General features: G+C 41.1%; 1 protein-coding gene across 2 annotated transcripts in view; it reads left to right on the forward strand.

Moving 5' to 3' along the window:
* The window catches only part of cadm1b (cell adhesion molecule 1b), a 132,843-nt gene that overhangs the window by 86,688 nt on the left and 28,955 nt on the right, over window positions 1-17,200 (forward strand). Inside the window, exons 2-3 of one of the 2 annotated variants that reach the window (XM_029518084.1) lie at window positions 7,505-7,525; window positions 11,899-12,045. In XM_029518084.1, coding sequence (XP_029373944.1) covers window positions 7,505-7,525; window positions 11,899-12,045 — 168 coding nt within the window. The remainder of the gene's footprint in view (window positions 1-7,504; window positions 7,526-11,898; window positions 12,046-17,200) is intronic. The other variant, XM_029518085.1, reaches the window with a different exon arrangement.

Below are 17,200 nucleotides of genomic sequence, written 5' to 3' on the forward strand. Positions count from 1 at the left end.
CATCATTTGGACGGAATGGGGAATGTTAAATGGCCTCATATTGACAGACACACTCTACCACTATTCATTTTTATCACATGTGCATGCACACGTGTCCGCCACTCACATTCACACACATTTCCTCCTGCAGTCTCTGACTAATGAGGCCTGGGGCTGGAGTTGGTTCCATCAAGGAACTTCCCCCTCTTTCTCGCTAACACACACACACACACACACTTTCCTTCCTCTCTCCTCTCACAAATGCGTACCTGATTGATAGCAGTGATTTGACTGAGAAAAGGGAAATGGGAAATTGAAAAATGGTGGAAGAAGATTGGAAACAACGTGCTGATTATAAACTCTGTGAGGAAACAAAAGGCCTTCCCTCTGCCTTTTCTCTTAGCACTGAGGTAGCAGGTGTGTGTCTGACAGGTGCCTGATTGAGGCGCACAAAAGACATTACAACTGCAAACAAATGGACGTGTTTAGCGTCCCCGGATGCAGTTAACGTTTTGGGCTGATCGATGTGATTATGAGTATATGAGCAGAGGCAGCCAAAGAATGGGCGCAGGTGTTATGGAGAGAAAAGCCGCCATGTTATTGTTGGCATGATAATAATCTATCTATACAATTAATGGTATGTTGTCGCCAAGGTCATCATCGTTGGGGGCAGTATTTGATATGGCTCATATTGTAATAATAGAGCCTCTTCCTGCTGGAGACGGATACACAGGAGGTGTGAGACCACACACATTTATCATCACGTAAATGTAAATGTAAAAATGAAATCAACAATCACTGCATTCAAAATTCATTATTCATGGTTTACAAAATAACCTCAATTACCTCAATGCCAGCGCCATTTATTTCAATTTTTTTATCCTTGTGTTCTTATGTTTTAGGATTAAAAAAAAAAAAACGAAACAAAACAAACAATCGCACTTTTACATCAGTCACATAAATTAGATGCTACCTCCTTAAGAAAAGGCTTTGTGTATTCCATAAATGAGGGAGCGTCTTGGCTGAGACCCCAGTGGTTTAATATTCTCTGAGTGCTTCCAGAGAGTGAGTGGTGGTGCAGCAGCTGTCTCTTGACCCTGCTGGACCCCCACTTACCCCTATGACCACCTCCTTTCCAATGGGTAGACTGTGGTGATGACAAGCCTGTCAGAAGCATCTCCTAATGTCCTAATTACCTCTCACACACAAATACACACACACACACACACACACACACACACACACACACACACGGACGCTTGTGCAGACTTGCACCTTCACTGTGAGTCAGCAGATATGCAGGCGGACAGGCTGGGAAGCACACACTCACAAACGCACCACAGCTTCTGTGAATATTGTTCATGTGAGTTTCCCTGGCAAGAGACCACACTATAGGTGAGGCATTACTGCATCTCCAGAATAGCAAAAATTCTCCCCTCAAGACTCTTTGGAAGCTTTGTTTTGAGCCGCGCTGCGTGTGTTTTGATCCGGGCAGAATCAGAGCTTCAGTTTCTCTCCTGCGGTAACAAGTGCAGTACTCCTGCTGCAACTTTCCTTTAAAAGATGAGACTGGGCTGAAAAGAAGCTTCATAGCGCCTGCCTGGAGGATAAAAAAAGAAAAAGGGGGGAGGGGGGTTGCTGCAACGTCACCCGAAATAGACAATCTGAATGAGATGGGATGTGCCACTTTGCCAAAGGTTAATCTTTGTCACGGCTTTAAGCAAGAAGCTCTTGCTGCTGCATTCTTTTGAGGGCAGAACATACTGCCACTGCTACACTTAAGTCCATGCTCAGTCAGCCAGTCTTGTTAACATAACATAGTGGATGATTGTGCCTGGTAGGAAAAAGGAAATCATTGTACCTCTCAGCGAATGCAGTTGGTTGCTGATTTATAGACCTCTGAAGTTGCTACATTTGTCACAATAAGAATGACTTAATAGTGTGTTACTATAACACTCTTCCTGCCTTATATTATGTTGACTTGAGACAACCTGCCAAGTAGAATAGTGATTTTATAATGTCAAATTATCTTTTGAAAGATTTGTCACTGTTGTATTGAGCAACCACTGTCTTTTTTTATTTAACTTATATTTTTGCATTTTGCTCTTTTATTTGTGTAACTGGGAGAGCTCGGCGTCTGTCATGTGAGGCTGTGTGGAGCAGCAGCCTGGCATCTACAGTTGTCAGAAATGTGTTTGTGCTCTTTTTTTCTTGACACGACTGTGTGAGACGAACACTACCTGAGCTGTGCAGAGTTGTCATTTAAGCGGCTGGTGGCTGTTTTGTTTTTCGTTTGTTTTTGTTTTTTTTTTTTTTTTGCCAGCTGCAGAGATGTTTTCATGTGTTTGGTGACGGACAAGCCCCGGTCACGTACAACAATGTGACTGCACTTTTTTTTTTTTTGTTTTGAAAGACGTTACTGATGCTGAAGTATCTTAATTTTATTCATGAGGGCATCTATCTATTGCTATTTTTGAATAGCTGTAAATAATCATAGCACTTGAGTAAGAGGAGACCTCGCACCAAATTAAATATGTATTTTTTATCTGAAGGCATTTCTGAAGGGTTATCCCTTAATCTTCAAGCGTCTTCAGATACACTTCAGATGAGTACAGCATCAACATTCTGCTTATATATTGGACTTTTACAAAGTGTATTCAATCCACAGTCAATAAGCAATTAACCATCTCTGTGGGGATATTAGCAAAATCTCCCTTTTATTACAGTTTATCAAGCAAAAACATGCTTTGCATCTCTTGTAAGCCAGCCTGATAAGTATGTTTTGGTTGACTTTGGGGAGAATTAATCTGAATATTCCCAGTGGTGCTTACAGGTGAGCGTTTTCTGGTATCTCACTGACAGGTTGGGCTGAATTAAACTGGACCTGAGAGCTGATGATAAAAGAAGCAGATCAAGTGTGTAAATAAAATACTGCTCAATTAGTGCTTTAAAAAATGCACTGCAAAAATGCATGCAAAACTGTGATTTTATAGCATAATGTGAACACCTTTCAGGGGTAGAATATATATGTCACGTGTTACAAGAAAATTCTCAACTAACATAAAAAGGTAATAATAATAATAATAGTAAAAATAATAAATACCTCTGCTGTACTTTCTTCGGTGGGAGGAATTTTTTCAGTTGTCATGGACGTGGATCAGTTAGCATATGACACCAGTAGCTATTATTATATAACTGAAATCAAAGCAAGACTTCTACTTCTTATTTGAACCTCGTTGATACTTTTTTTCTTCAACAGCATACTGAGCAGGGCTGCTGCTAATTATTACAGTGGCCCCTACGGATAAAGCAAATTCAAGAGTGAAAGCACAAACATGAGGGGAAACATGGTCCCAATCCAGCAATGCAACAAATACAAACATTCGTAGGAATGTGCAAAGTGCTCTGGGACACAAGGAGGGATTTAGGTTTTAGATATGGTCATGGCTGTAAATTTTTATTTTTTGGTACAGATTAATCAGATGATGAGTCCTCAGCTTCAATCTTTCTGTTTTGTTCAACAATCAGCCCATAAGCATTCAGTTTATGATCATAAAACCAAAAATCCAGAAGATATTAATCTGAAGAGAGGGGCAATGTTTGACACATAATCATCCCATCTGCTGAAAAGAAATCTTCGATACCAGTTCACATATGCCGAGAGTCTTGATTTGGCTGCAGGTAAAATGTGAATCCTTAAATGAGGAATTTGAAAATAATTATCCCTGACAACAAAGATGAGGAAAAAAAATAGAATGCAATTTTTCTGTGTGCACAACTGAAACAGTCTGATTGGTTTCTTTTGTAAGAATCGTGACCTCAGAGGCCGTGCATATTTATTCTGTCACTCTGCAGGAGTTTACGTCTCCATCTGATTTCCTACAAGGAGAAGAAAGTTTGAAGCCCACCTCTGATCCTTCTAATTATGTGAAAACACAGTGGGCTACACACAGTAAGATAGTGTCGCTTCACATGCACACACACGACAGTGACTGGTGTGGTTGATGGAGAGCTACAGACTTCCAGCATCCAACTCTGTTTTGTCCTCTTGTGTAGTGCAATCACACACCAGGTTGACATGAAACACGCTACAGATCATGAGCATAAAATAAGATTGGGAGTGTTTTACCTGAATGGGAGAACATCAATTCAAAGGCATCACTCTAGTACTGAAGAGAAATGTTGTCTCATTAGTGTTACCCCACTGCTTTTATAGAGAGAGGGAGAGAAAGAGAGAGAGAGAGAGGAAGGCTATGTGCCAGTCTTACCAGAAAGACATCCAGTCTCCAGAGATCTGAGTTTTCCTCACCGACTAAAATAATAAATTACTATGGATTCAACCGGGTGGGAAGGGGTGAAGACAGATGGCTGAATACTTAGAACTTCACTTCTTACAGAAAACGTAATGAATGAGCATTTTTGCAGTCGGAAATGTGGAGTCCTGGGAAGTAGAGAGGAGGAAATGCTCTACTTTTCTGTTACTGAACATAATTGTGTGGAACAGGAGAATCAGATCTGGATGAAAAGGAGAAGAGGTAAGGAGACAAGGACAGACATTATTGAGAGGACGGCTGGCCTTCCTGCTCTCATTCTGCGTGATTGACAGATTGGTGCAACGACTGCACTCACACGAATGCCATCACACGCATTTCCACAGAAATCTGTCTGTCAGCACTGTCTAAGCAGAGCGACAACCATGACATCTAATCACAGGCGAGCTGGCACCTCATAACTTCTACCTAATGTGCTGCAGGTACAGAGGAGAGGAGGGATGCACAGCAGACGCTCCACAGCCACTACAAAGCTATTTATAGCCTCTTCAGAGGCCACCAGCAGGAAGTGGATCATACTGAAGGGTTAGAGAAGGTGTAGCCACTCTATATCACAAGTCTCTGTGTAGATATATGCCTCTATTGACAAGATTAAACAGTGGCCCCAGTACCACGGTGCTACATTTTTCTGGGTTACACTCCTGACAAAGTAATATAAAATGAGAGCAGATATACTACACATACAAGATGATAATGAGCCATTTACATAATGTTGCTACAACATTATAATTACCTGGCAATTAAAGCAGCTCAAATGCCTCATTATGGGCTGTCCTGAGGGCTGGTTGGACTGGGACGCATACGGTGTGCTCATTCAAGCTCGAGTTGGAGTCTGGCAATCAACCTCAATCACTTGCAGTCTTTTTTTTTTTTTTTTTTTTAAATCACTTATAGCTGGAACAAAATTGCCCTGGAAGCCTCATTATATTGAATTATTGCATAATAAAGATAAAGTTTTGACTGACACTCAAAGTTTTAAAGGAGCTGCAGCCAGTGAGATATTGTAGCAGACCCCTGGACAATGTTCAAAAACTTGTTTCCCATCATGTGTGATTTGTCATTCACACTCTTATGTCCTGGGGGATTTGCTGACACATTGAAAATGCACAAAGAAAGGTAACAAGGACATGTGTCATACCTTACACCCTTATTATGCTGGCAATGACAAGTGAGACAAGCAGTCACTTCTACATACTGTATGCTCGGCACTGAAGCCCACATTGCTCACAGCCAGAGTACAGAAGCCAGAAGATGGTGTGTGAAAAATAAAAATGTAGATATGGATGTGCAGCAGAGGGCATGAGGAGGAGGTGTGTGTGTGTGTGGGGGGAGAATGGAAGGGGTTGATGGGGCTGTTGTTTATGAAGAGCAGACAATGAATGATGGAAGCTCTCCCGAGGGTGCAGTCCCTGAGCCCTGCTGCAGGGACTTGGGAACATGCCAGTCTCCCATGCCCTGTGAGATGCCAGTTTGGGTGGGCACCGTTCCGAATGGGTGCTCTCTTCTCTAGAATACACGGTGGGTCCCAGGGGAGCATCTCCAGGCAGTGGCTGCTCTGTAACAGGACTGGCTGGAATCTCAATCAGGCACATGAGAGGGAGAAAACAATGTCCATATTCCCCCTGTTCCTCTCCATGTTAATGTAAAACTTAGGGAAAATAGATAAAGGGAGAAAAGTGGCTCGCTATGTTGGAGTGTACACACCTGTGGGGAAAAAAGAATTGCTAGATTGTAAAAATTGCTCACTCTGATGTTTTTTTTTTTTTTAGGAATTGGTGGTTAATGTACACAAATGCAGTGCATTCACAAAGTATTCAGACCCCTCACTTCTGCCACATACATCAAAACTAAATACTCAAAAAAATTAAATTAAAAAAATTGGCTATTTTATTTAAAAGGGAAAAACAAAAAAATATTTATGACATAAGTATTCAGACAATTTTCCTGTGACACCTGAAGTTAACCCCACGTGCCACCTTGACAGGAATTTGCCTATGGTAAATTAAAAGAATTAAGTTTTACATTTCTCTATAGAAGCTCCCACAGCTGACAGCGCACATCAGAGCAAAACCAAGTCATAAGGAGGAAGGAACCTCCTGCAGTGCTAAGGCACATTGTGCCGAGACACAGATCTGGGGAAAGCTGCAAAATCTGCTGCATTTAAAGGTCCCCAGAGGACAGCGCCCCCCATAATTCTTAAATGGAAGAAGTTTGGAACAACCAGCTGGCTGCCTGACCAAACAGAGCAATAAGGGGAGCGAGGCCTTATTAAGAGAGGTGACTAAGACCCTTCTGGCTACTCTGGCCAGGCTCCAGAGATTCTGCATGAAGAACAGGTGGGAGAAACTTTCACTTCATCACTGCAGCATTCCACTGATCTGAGCACTATGGCAGAGTGGTTAGACAGAAGCCTCCTCTCAGTGAGTGGCATCTCTTATCACTTGCCCAATATCATCTGCATGGTACAGCATGATGGCGGCAACATTGTTCTGTGGGCGTGTTTTTCAGCAGCAAGGGTTTGAGCAAAAAGCTAAAAGTACACTGTTATGGTTAGTGAAAATCTGGTCCAGAGTGCTCAGGACCTTAGAGTGGTCCAAAAGTTAATCTTCCAGTGACCCAGAGGACACAGCCAGGCCAATGCAGGAGTGGCTTAAAGGACAAATCAGTCCTTTCCTTGAGCAATCCAGTCAGGCACATACCTGATTTGAACCCAATCAAACATTTCTGGAGAGAACTGAAAATGTGTTTTCATCAAAGATCCCCATCCAACCTGACAGAGCTTTGGAGGATCTGTTCAGACAAGTGGCAAAAAATCTCCAAATCCAGGTATGCAAAGCTTGTCCTGTCATACCAGAGAAGACTCAAGACTGTAATCGCTACCGAAGGGGCTTCAGCTAAGTATTGACTACTGGATTTGAATACTAATGTAATTGTAACATTTCAGTTTTTCCCTTTTAAGAAATTTGCAAACATTTGAAATTGTGCTTCAGAATGAAGCTGGAACAGAACAAAATGAGAGTAAAGTGAAAGGGTCTTGATACTCTCTGAAAACACGTGCTTTAATTTCAACATATTACAAATTATGAGCAGGTTTTCTTTTTTTGTAAATAGACTGGCTCTTTGTTTGCATCCTATCTGCTCACATCCTGTCTGTTTTTTCTCTTCTGCTCTCGTCCTTGCCTGCGCTGAGACAGGAGCTGCTGAAACTGTGACAGGTACTCATTTTTTTCTCTACCTGCTGTTCATTTGGACTTGCTTGCTTCTGCCTGTGTCTGTTGATTGGCTGTCCATCGCAGTCTGTTCATCTGTGCATATTTACATAAATGGTTGGTTATGTTGGTATTTTCTCTTCAGAAAGGAGTAGAAAAAAGGCATGCACTCACCATGCCAATTCATTCTTTTTTATTTTTAATCCTCAAATCCACACTTTGCCGCATGTAATGGCAGGTTTCAAAATGTCTGTCTACGCTCACCATCCTTTTTTCTCACTAATCCATTAGCTCGCCATGTTGTGCTCTGTCTAGTGTGCAAGTAAGAAATTTCATTTCAATGTTTTCTTATTTTTCTTCTTCTTCTTCTTCTTTTTTTTTACCTTAGCATATAACACTTATTAATGTCAATTTTGTTGCCATAAATGAAAAAAATTGCGAAGCGGCCTTCGCTTTCTGATTTAGGTGAAAAACTCAAATCTAAAAATTGGAACGCTGATTCCTGTAAGACTTTGAGGCTTTCTTGTAAAATGTATTTACTGTTGTAGATTTTGAATTTGTCAGGGTCAGTCCTTGAAGCATGTTGCTTTTCCTAAAGCAATAATGTAAAACAGGGAGCAGTCGTCTGTGAAGAAAGTTGTCTGGAGGCTACAAAAAACTGTTTCAAAATGCTTTGTAGACTAAATCAGACAGATTATACATAAATGGTTGACGGATACTTTATTCTTGTTTTATAAATCAATTCTACGTTAACTTTGGGTTGTCATATTGTGAAATCATCCATTGGTTGCTGTTTATTTGTTTAATTTGGCAACAACAGTGTTATAAATGTTAAATGATGAATAAATTATTACCCTTCAGACCATCTTCATAGAGCTTCTAAGAACTTGTGGCTGAAAGACAGAAATAGGAGGATGGTCAAATTAGTGGGTATGAAATTTTTGAAACCTTCCCATGCACAGAGTCTAGGAGAAATGGCACAGCACTAATTATACCCTGAGACAGAAGCCTTCTCACTTGTGAACATCCTTAAAACAGCATTTCATCATGAGGATCAGGGTTTAATGACTGAGTGGGATAAAGACACACAGTGGTAAAAACGCATCATCAGAGGAGGAGAGAGAGTCACCTTTATTGTTAATGACTGTCTATATTCCTGGTGGTTCCTTGAAAGGATGCAGAAGACAGCTGTGACTCAGGGGAAAGGAATTGGGGGGCTGGCTGTCCGGCTTTTTGCCGCCCCTTTCATGTCTTTTGATGTCAAAACAAGAGAGAAAGGATCAAAGACAGAGCCAACTTGTTTCAAAAGGTGCCTGTCTCGGAACTTCTGATGGAAGAGCCTTTTTGCTAATATTTCCTGATTTCCTCAACTTTTGTTGAATTTGACTGGGGTGGGGGCTGTTTTGGATTCGGAGGACAGCTGATGAGGCGAGCTTCCACGCCAGATACTCGATGCCAGATTGTACATCCCCCTTCGAGAGTGCACAGACTTTTGAAGGTCTGTATTTCCCTCGGACTGTTTCATTCAGTATGTTGTGATGCAGGAACAGGAGGGCAGCCATGTGTAGAGATACAGGCACTTTACTCTTCCAGACAGCTGCTGGAATGAGTGTGAATTTATCAGCCAGTCATCTGTGCCATGCCTCTGCCCACTCCCCCTCCATCCCCACCCACTACCCAGAATTAATGACTGCCTCTCCTCATTTGCACCCAATCATGACCAGGATGCCGAGGCAATTGAAAATGTTTACTCCAATTGCGCAAAACCCTCCATGTTCCACAAAGTGGCTTGTTTTCACTTTGATGGGATTGCTAATCACAGCGACGTTATTTATGTGTGTCTTGAATTGGAGATGAGCCTAGGCCAGGATATTGGAGGGGGACCAACCTTGCTTGGGGCTGCTAAACCTTATGGAGAATTTATCTTTTGCATTCCCTTTCTCTCAGTCCAACAGATTGGGAGCAGAGTAACCTTGCTTTGAGGCTGCTCTATGTTGCTGTTTTGACTGCCAAATATATTACTTTTACAGCGATTAAATAAAATAGACATCAAAACCCTTCGCATTGCTTTCGCCTCATCTTCTGCAGCGCCGATGCACTAAGCGCTGCAGAAAATGAGGAGCTCCAACACACTTGATATCATTACAGACTTATGCATTTCAGATCTCCGCATGAAGATTATTTTTGATTTCATGTTTATGATTATCTCTCTTTATTTATTTCACTTACTTTTAGGTCGTAAACAGCTTTGCAGCTTGAAAGTAACCAAGGGTTCCCCCAAGTCATTCCTTAATTCATCCACTGATGCACCTAAATGTTGATGTTCAGTACCAATTCACCAAATATTGCGCTCTATACATAGCAAAGCAGAAACAGATCCTTTCCTGAATCTTCATCTATGCCTTAAGTGATCAGTTTGACGCCAGATACTCTCTTCCCAAGTATTAGATGAGAAAAGTGATGTTACCAGATATGGGTTCAAGCAAACCAAATCAGCCCACCAGTATCTTTTATAGCTCTTCAACCCACAATATAATTAAAGAGTAAAAGGCAAATCGACGATCTGATGCACAACTTTCAGTAAAATTATTTGTATGGTGCTTGATGGACAAATATAAGGGTGACAGAAGTCTTTCCCAACCTTTACCATGCTGTAGTTTCCTTGTAAAATGTTGTATACAGTAAAAAGGGGAAGGTTGATTGGCTGTATCTTGTCACCTGGTATCTACCTTTTCATTTGTCACAACACGAGGGCCACTATCACCCACTTATGTTACTTAAAATCTCTGTGTGCTTCATTCCTGTTACTGTTGTGACTGACAAGTCAACAGGAATAAAAACCAGTGTGATGTAAGTGCTAGTTTAAAAAATCCTTCCTAAAGAGGAAGGAGACAAGATGAAAATCGTAACAGGTGTGTTATGATATATTACATTGACACTATCAATATAAAAAAAAGTGAATTCTTTAAGTTATTCTAATTCTTTCTTGTCCTATCTGTCATCAGTGGCTCTTAGCAGGTACTGCTTATCTCCACTGAACACTGAAGAGGAATCATTCACGATCACCCTCTGCTGTACTGTTTCATTTGGTTTATGTCTGCTGCGTCTTTCTATTTAATATGAAATTATCTCAGTGCAAATGAACAATCAGTAAATATAAAACCCCAATTTGGATTAACTATAAACAATGAATGGGTTGCCGTGTGTACAATTTGGATGCAATCTCAGTGTGTTTTTACCTATTACCTTTCTTTTCTCTTGAACCTGAGGCCTAGCAACAGAGTGGAATAAAATGAATAGTTCATTGCATCAGACAGGCCTGAGGAGCGTTTCTCCACAGGAGGTTAATTTCTTATTGCTTACTGCATTCACAGGGTTCATTTTGAATCATGTTAGTTTGGCTGTCTATTCCCATTATCACTATCTGAAAATGCAGGTGTTTTTTCCCTCCACTTTGTAAATGTCAGAATGCAATAGAGGTGTTTGACAACTTGGGCATGCAAATGCGCGTTTGATGTTTTTTTGTGTGTGTGTGTGTGTGTGTGTGCGTGTGTGTGGTGGGGGGGGGGGTAGTTGTTGCTCTGCTGGTGCTGGAGGTACAACACTCTCAGCCACAGCCCCAAGAAAACATCAAAACCACATTTTCTTTATGCTTTTTGGCTCCTGCCAGATAAATATAGCACAAGGTGACTTTTATTCCCTTTCTCTTTCTCTTGGAAGACAGAGACAACAAAGCCAAGCTTTTTGCGTGGGGGGTTTTTGTGTGGCATGTAAGGTATGATGACAAGGGCCGGGGCCTGTCTGTGGCATCAGTGCCAGTGTGTAGAGACTGACTCAGATGGTTACAGCACTTTCATTCCTCGAGACACAGAACAGAGCCGCTGAGCACACATTGGTCACATGGAACCTCAGATGGAGAGCTCTGATAAAGCTTAACCATCAACAGCATCCAGCCCGTCTCATCTCTGTCTGCTCCCTCTCTAACTCCCTCTCTTTTCTGCCCCACCCATATCCACCACTTGCCACTTTCTTACACTCTTTGTCTCTCTTTCATTCTGCCCTCTTGTCACTACCTTCGTGGGCAGCAGAGCTTACAGCCCATCTGGCAGTGACTCACAGGGCCCACTCTGAGTGGGGGGGGGGGGATCAATAGTGACAAACATTGCACATGGCTCTTATATTAAAAGGATAATACATGGATGCAAACAGACAATTTACATGGCCTATTCACATATCTTTACGCTGTGTGTGTGTTGACATGCAGCCCCTGTGGTTAGAAATATACATATTTGATAGTCTATAAATATCCAGACAGAGATGCTTGTCTCCCATTTTAAATATCATTCTGTCATCTGTATTTTTTCTGTATTTTATTGAAGTCGAAGGTCAGAACCTGGCAGCTGACAATGTGTCGGTGATCGAGGGAGAGACGGCCACCATCAGCTGCAGAGTGAAGAACAACGACGACTCGGTTATCCAGCTGCTCAACCCCAACAGACAGACAATCTACTTCAAAGATGTTAGACGTAAGTGCTGTCACCTCGACACCATTTCAAATTTTAAGCAAAATGTCCTAAAATGGTCCATGTATAATAAGAGAGAAATCTGTTTTCCCCCAACAAAATGACTGCATAAAGGTCTCACGCCTACAACTGTCCGAAAAATAAATTAATATTCTCCATACACGGTTACCTGAAAATCTTCGTATACCTATTCATAGTTTTCAGTCACGTGACTCGCGCTGACCACTGGAGGGCAAAAATCCGGGTCCAAGATGGCGGCAAACACTGGAGAACAACAGCCGAACCTTCCGAACGGGTTCGAGCCACGAATATTTAGACAATCTCTGTCAAGAAGAAAGCACAAGATATAGGATTAAACTGCAAGTGTGGGGCACTTGCGACCCATACACGTTAAAAACAGCGAAGTCCCTGCCAGACCTCCATTTATGTTGTGGAGAATCCCTCCTCTCACACTGCCGCCGGGATGACAGCATACAAACGTACGGACAGTTTTTCAGGCTGGATGGGTCAATAATGCTGCCGTTCGGGAGGTGAAGGGCAAGAAATCCTTCATTGTCAAAGCAAAGGTGAGTGTTAGCGTTAGCTAACGTTGCTTTGGGTCGTTAGTGTCAGTTGACTTCTTCAGTCAGCATTTTAGGGCAACAATGACAACGCGTGAATATTTTGGTCAGGTTGACACGGACCCTTATATCAGAAATCTGATGTAAACTTCCTCCCTCCCATTTGTCGGGTCAACCATTCAATCAGTTGACAGCTTGGGTTGCTGTGGAGGAAGAGGGACTGCACCTGTATGGCAGGTTTGGGGGAAGTGTGTTCACACTCTTACTCTACGCTTTGCTAGCATCTGTGAGCAAACCTTACCTTTGATGAAATGTTCGCTGCAAAGACGTGTGTACTTCGATGGCTGCCATCCTTTGCCCTCCCCGGGGACGGAGGTACGTCTTAAGGCGCATATCCACAATCTACTCTCTGGGTTTTCTTTCTCAGACGGGATTCTGTAAAAGTCTCCAGTTGTGGCACTTTGGTAAAAATTAAGCCAAAACTAGTTAAAAAAAAAAAAAAAAAGAAAGTAGTAGCTGGCAGGCAGAGGAAGTAGCGTCTTTTGCCCTCCAGGGGGGCATTCCCACAATAGCCTGACGTCACGTGAAAACCGAATTGTAACAATATTTCTCAGGGTTCAGATGAACCTTTTCTTTTAGATTTGGTAATACTAATTTGTGATGTGAATATTTTTTATTTTTCTTAGTACAAAATTACTGGACCAAAGTTCCTCTGAACTCGCCGTTTGCATCCCACTAGTTTCAGTTACACATTGAACCACAGTTGGGTCCAAAATAGTTGGTCTCAAAAGCATGTGAAACCATTCTAACTATTATGATAAGCTGTTGTACTAACTTATCAGAGGAAAAAAAGGGTAAACTGGTATGGCTGATGTTGCACCTGAAAATCCGTTTGTAGTTGAATAATCCTCACATACCTGTGTTCACAACACCCAGTCAACACCTCAGATGCTTATTTCACTATATTTGTGAGGAAAAAAAAATTGCAAAGGAAGAGCTACTGCTGCAGTTTTTTCCCGTCCTCCTCTATTTGTGTTTGTGTCAATTGTCAATTTCAGGGCAGCCTTTCCTAAATGAATCCCTTTTGGTTTTGACATTACCGTGCAGGTATCAGATATCACTCTAAGATCAGCTGCAGCTTTAGGTTAGATTTTCTCTGCAAATGTGATTCCATCTGTCCTTGACTTTCTAACTCTTTTGCACAAGTCATTAAGCTCTGAATGCAGCAAGATTAATAAGAGATAATTCACAGTGCTACCATAATGGGAATACTTTTGTGTCCTTGTCACTGTTCGATTTTACGATAATCTCTTAGATTAGGATATTGAACATTATGATTATGCATGAGCATATGGGCTACTTTTACTTTGAACTGAGTTTTTGTCTCTGCTTTTTTACTTGTTTGTGTCTGGGATCTGAGCCAATATTCAAGGTGAACGAGAAACACCCTTCATTTCAGTCCGTATTGCATCCCAGCTGTTATTTCACAAGTCTAGGTAGCGAGACATGTGTTCCATTTTCTCACTTGTGAATATCATGGAAGCCTGAGTACATGTCTTGGTCATATTTGTAAAAAATGAAAAAAAAAAAAAAAAAACACTCATGAGATTATGACAGAGAGCATAGATAAATGTAAAGCAGAGGCCGTGTTGTAACCTGTATCTAAAAATATTTATGCAGACACTATGGAGTAGATAACGATTGGGGATGTTTCAGATTAGAAAAACAACAATGAATAATTAGAGCTTACATCCTGGTAACAATCAATATTAGCTCTCTACTGTTAACCAAATCCTTCCATGAGGTTAAAACAACCTTGTCCTCTTCATTCTCTATTGAGCTGCTCTGCGTGTGCTTGTAAACATTTAATTTTCTCTACCTTGGTCAATTTCAAAACACAAACAGTTTTGTTTATCTACAATTAGATCGGAATATATGTCAGGTTGGTGACAGGCGGCCAAAATGTTATTCGGCTGCCTCGGCATGTTTGTGCTTCTTGTGATGGGGTCTAGTGAACCCCATGGCAATGCTATTCTAGGCTCTGTTCCTAAAGGACTGCTGGTTCTGTGGGGACCCCCCTCAGCCACTGCCATTGTTACCTGTCAACAGGGCCGCTCGACACAGTAGCGGATCTTTGTATACAAGGAAGTAAACAGCAGTGACATAGAGACACACCAGGTGCTACAAGAACAGCAGCTACGAGCAAAACGGCAGCCACAGAAACACATACGCACACGAATACCAAAATGATAGCAGCTTTACAGTACCAGTGAGGCCCAATAAACCAATTTCTATTGCAATAAATAAAAGATGAATTATGTCACAGGTATAAAGGCTGAGCAAGTCTTGTTTGGATGAGCCGTTTATTCGGTCAGATATATGCAAAATGACATGCAATTTGGCAGAGTTGTCATCTGAAATGAGAAAAATGAGCATTTATGAGCAAAGGTGGACCTCTATGGATGGTGGTGCAATATCACCATTATTTATTCACTGTATCTTTCATGAGCAGTTGTCAGACTTTAGGATATGCAGGTTTCATGTTTAAAGTGATAAAAAAAGATGTCTCCCTGCTACCCATCAAATATTTGACTCTTGTAGGTTGCCTACTTTTAATTCTTAAAGCTGCCTTAAACACTATAACAACTACATCAACTGGCAGTGCTCACACGGTGTGACAGTGTGAACATCATTGTGTGCAAGAACCTATGGAAAATTACCACCAAAATCTCCACCTTCCTTCAGCTTTACAGTTTTATTTTCCTGATTCAATCTCATGGCATTTCTGTCCAACCAATAATAGTGGGTGCATATAAATAGACTTAAGGTCATTTAAATGTATTCATTTTAGCTGTTTAAAGAGGCTGTATGTATGTATGTAGTTTAAAATGTTAAAAAAATTTACTAAAATTGTCAACACTGCATGATGAAATAATAGTGGACATGATGCCATCTATCAAAGTTAGTATGTTAGTCCATCCAACTGATATACCACTTTGTGCTCTAAGAGATGATAGTGAGTCACTGTAGAGTCCAGTCTGCCCTGATTCAACCACGTGAGGATGAGGAAGTTGAAACAACGAGGTTCCAGGTACAGAGAGGACTGTCAACGTTCCCTTGGATTTGTCCTAGTGTGCCAAACACATTGTCCGATTGTGGCACGAGGGAAAGGGAGGAAAGAGAAGTGACCAAAGACATTTTTTTCACTTCTTATGGAATCAGCTTACCCTGCAACCCTCCATTAACATTTCTTTAGTACTTGAATTTAACAGCTGGTCAAGTCTTACGCATAGAACCTTTAAAAAAAAAAAAAACTAGTTTAATTAATTTAATCAATTAGATTCCATATGATCTTTAGAGAGTCAATGAGGGCATCAGCACAAACCAAGCTGAAACTGTCCTGATTAAGTGGTTACCTGAGTAAAAGAAAATTAATCAAGGACAGGTTACTGATCCATTAATCATGTACCTTGTTTGCTAAGTGAAACTGTTTAAGATTCAGCAGCATTACTTTCTGAAATGTTAACAATAATTTTTCAGTCTTCCGTAGGAGTAACTTTAATACCTTTCTATTTGTAAAGGGATATTGATAGGGATTGTGACATCCCAAAACTTTAAAACTATCAAGGGCCTTTTGGAATATGTTTAATAATTTTAAAGACAACATTCTGGAGAAAAAGAAGAAAGAAGAAACAAACAGTAGATTAATCACTAATTGCAACATTAATATGTTGAGATGTTTTGATGAAATATGCCTAAACACCGTTTAATAAATACTAGATGCTGTGCACACTCCATGCTCTTATGTAAGCAGTTAGGCTGTTATGAAACTGCCTCATTTAAACCATATTCAGCATCTCAGAAGTGAAGGGTTTCCCTCCCAAGCAGGTGCTTCGACTCTCAAAGTGCATCAGTGTCATTGTTTCCCTTTGAGGAGAGACTTCCAAAGAGCTCTCGAATTATATTGGGGGATGAGGTTTCATGTTGACACTGCCCTGAGACGTTGGGTAATGATCATGATGCTAAGTGTAAAGCCTGACGGGAATAACAAACTCCCTTTGCTTTAAATATGGGCTGAATGGAGTTCGTTAGCTCAACAGATGCAGAGAGGACTTGATAGAGAAGCCAGGTCAAAACATCAAAAGGGCCCCCCCAATCAAATCAACACAAGCTGTTTATGTAAAAGAGTGCTCAGGGATGTAGGCTAGTAAATGAGAAAAAAAAACTGAGTGGAAACTCAGAGAGAGATGGATAACCAGGTTTGACAACACTAAAAGAAAATTCAGAGGCAAGCATTAGTATACAGATTCTTGGCTACTTTTGATTTGGATTTTCATGCATCCAACCCTCTCTACCTCTGCGCTGTAATTTAATTCATTATGTATGTTTGAATGCTTCTCCTTTTTGCGGAATATGTGAGTCTGATTCATCCATCCATGACCAGCAGCAGCCCCTTTTAAGAGTTCCAAGCTTGTTAGGAGTCCTCATGAGCACTCTTCACACTTCCCTGTCTTTGCCAGTGCTCTGTGGACTGTAAAGCTACTTTATAAATCAACTTGTATGAATCATTTTGAAACTCACTTTTCTTTTTCTCAATT

Source organism: Echeneis naucrates, chromosome 13, assembly GCF_900963305.1.
Source record: "Echeneis naucrates chromosome 13, fEcheNa1.1, whole genome shotgun sequence".
NCBI lineage: Eukaryota > Metazoa > Chordata > Actinopteri > Carangiformes > Echeneidae > Echeneis > Echeneis naucrates.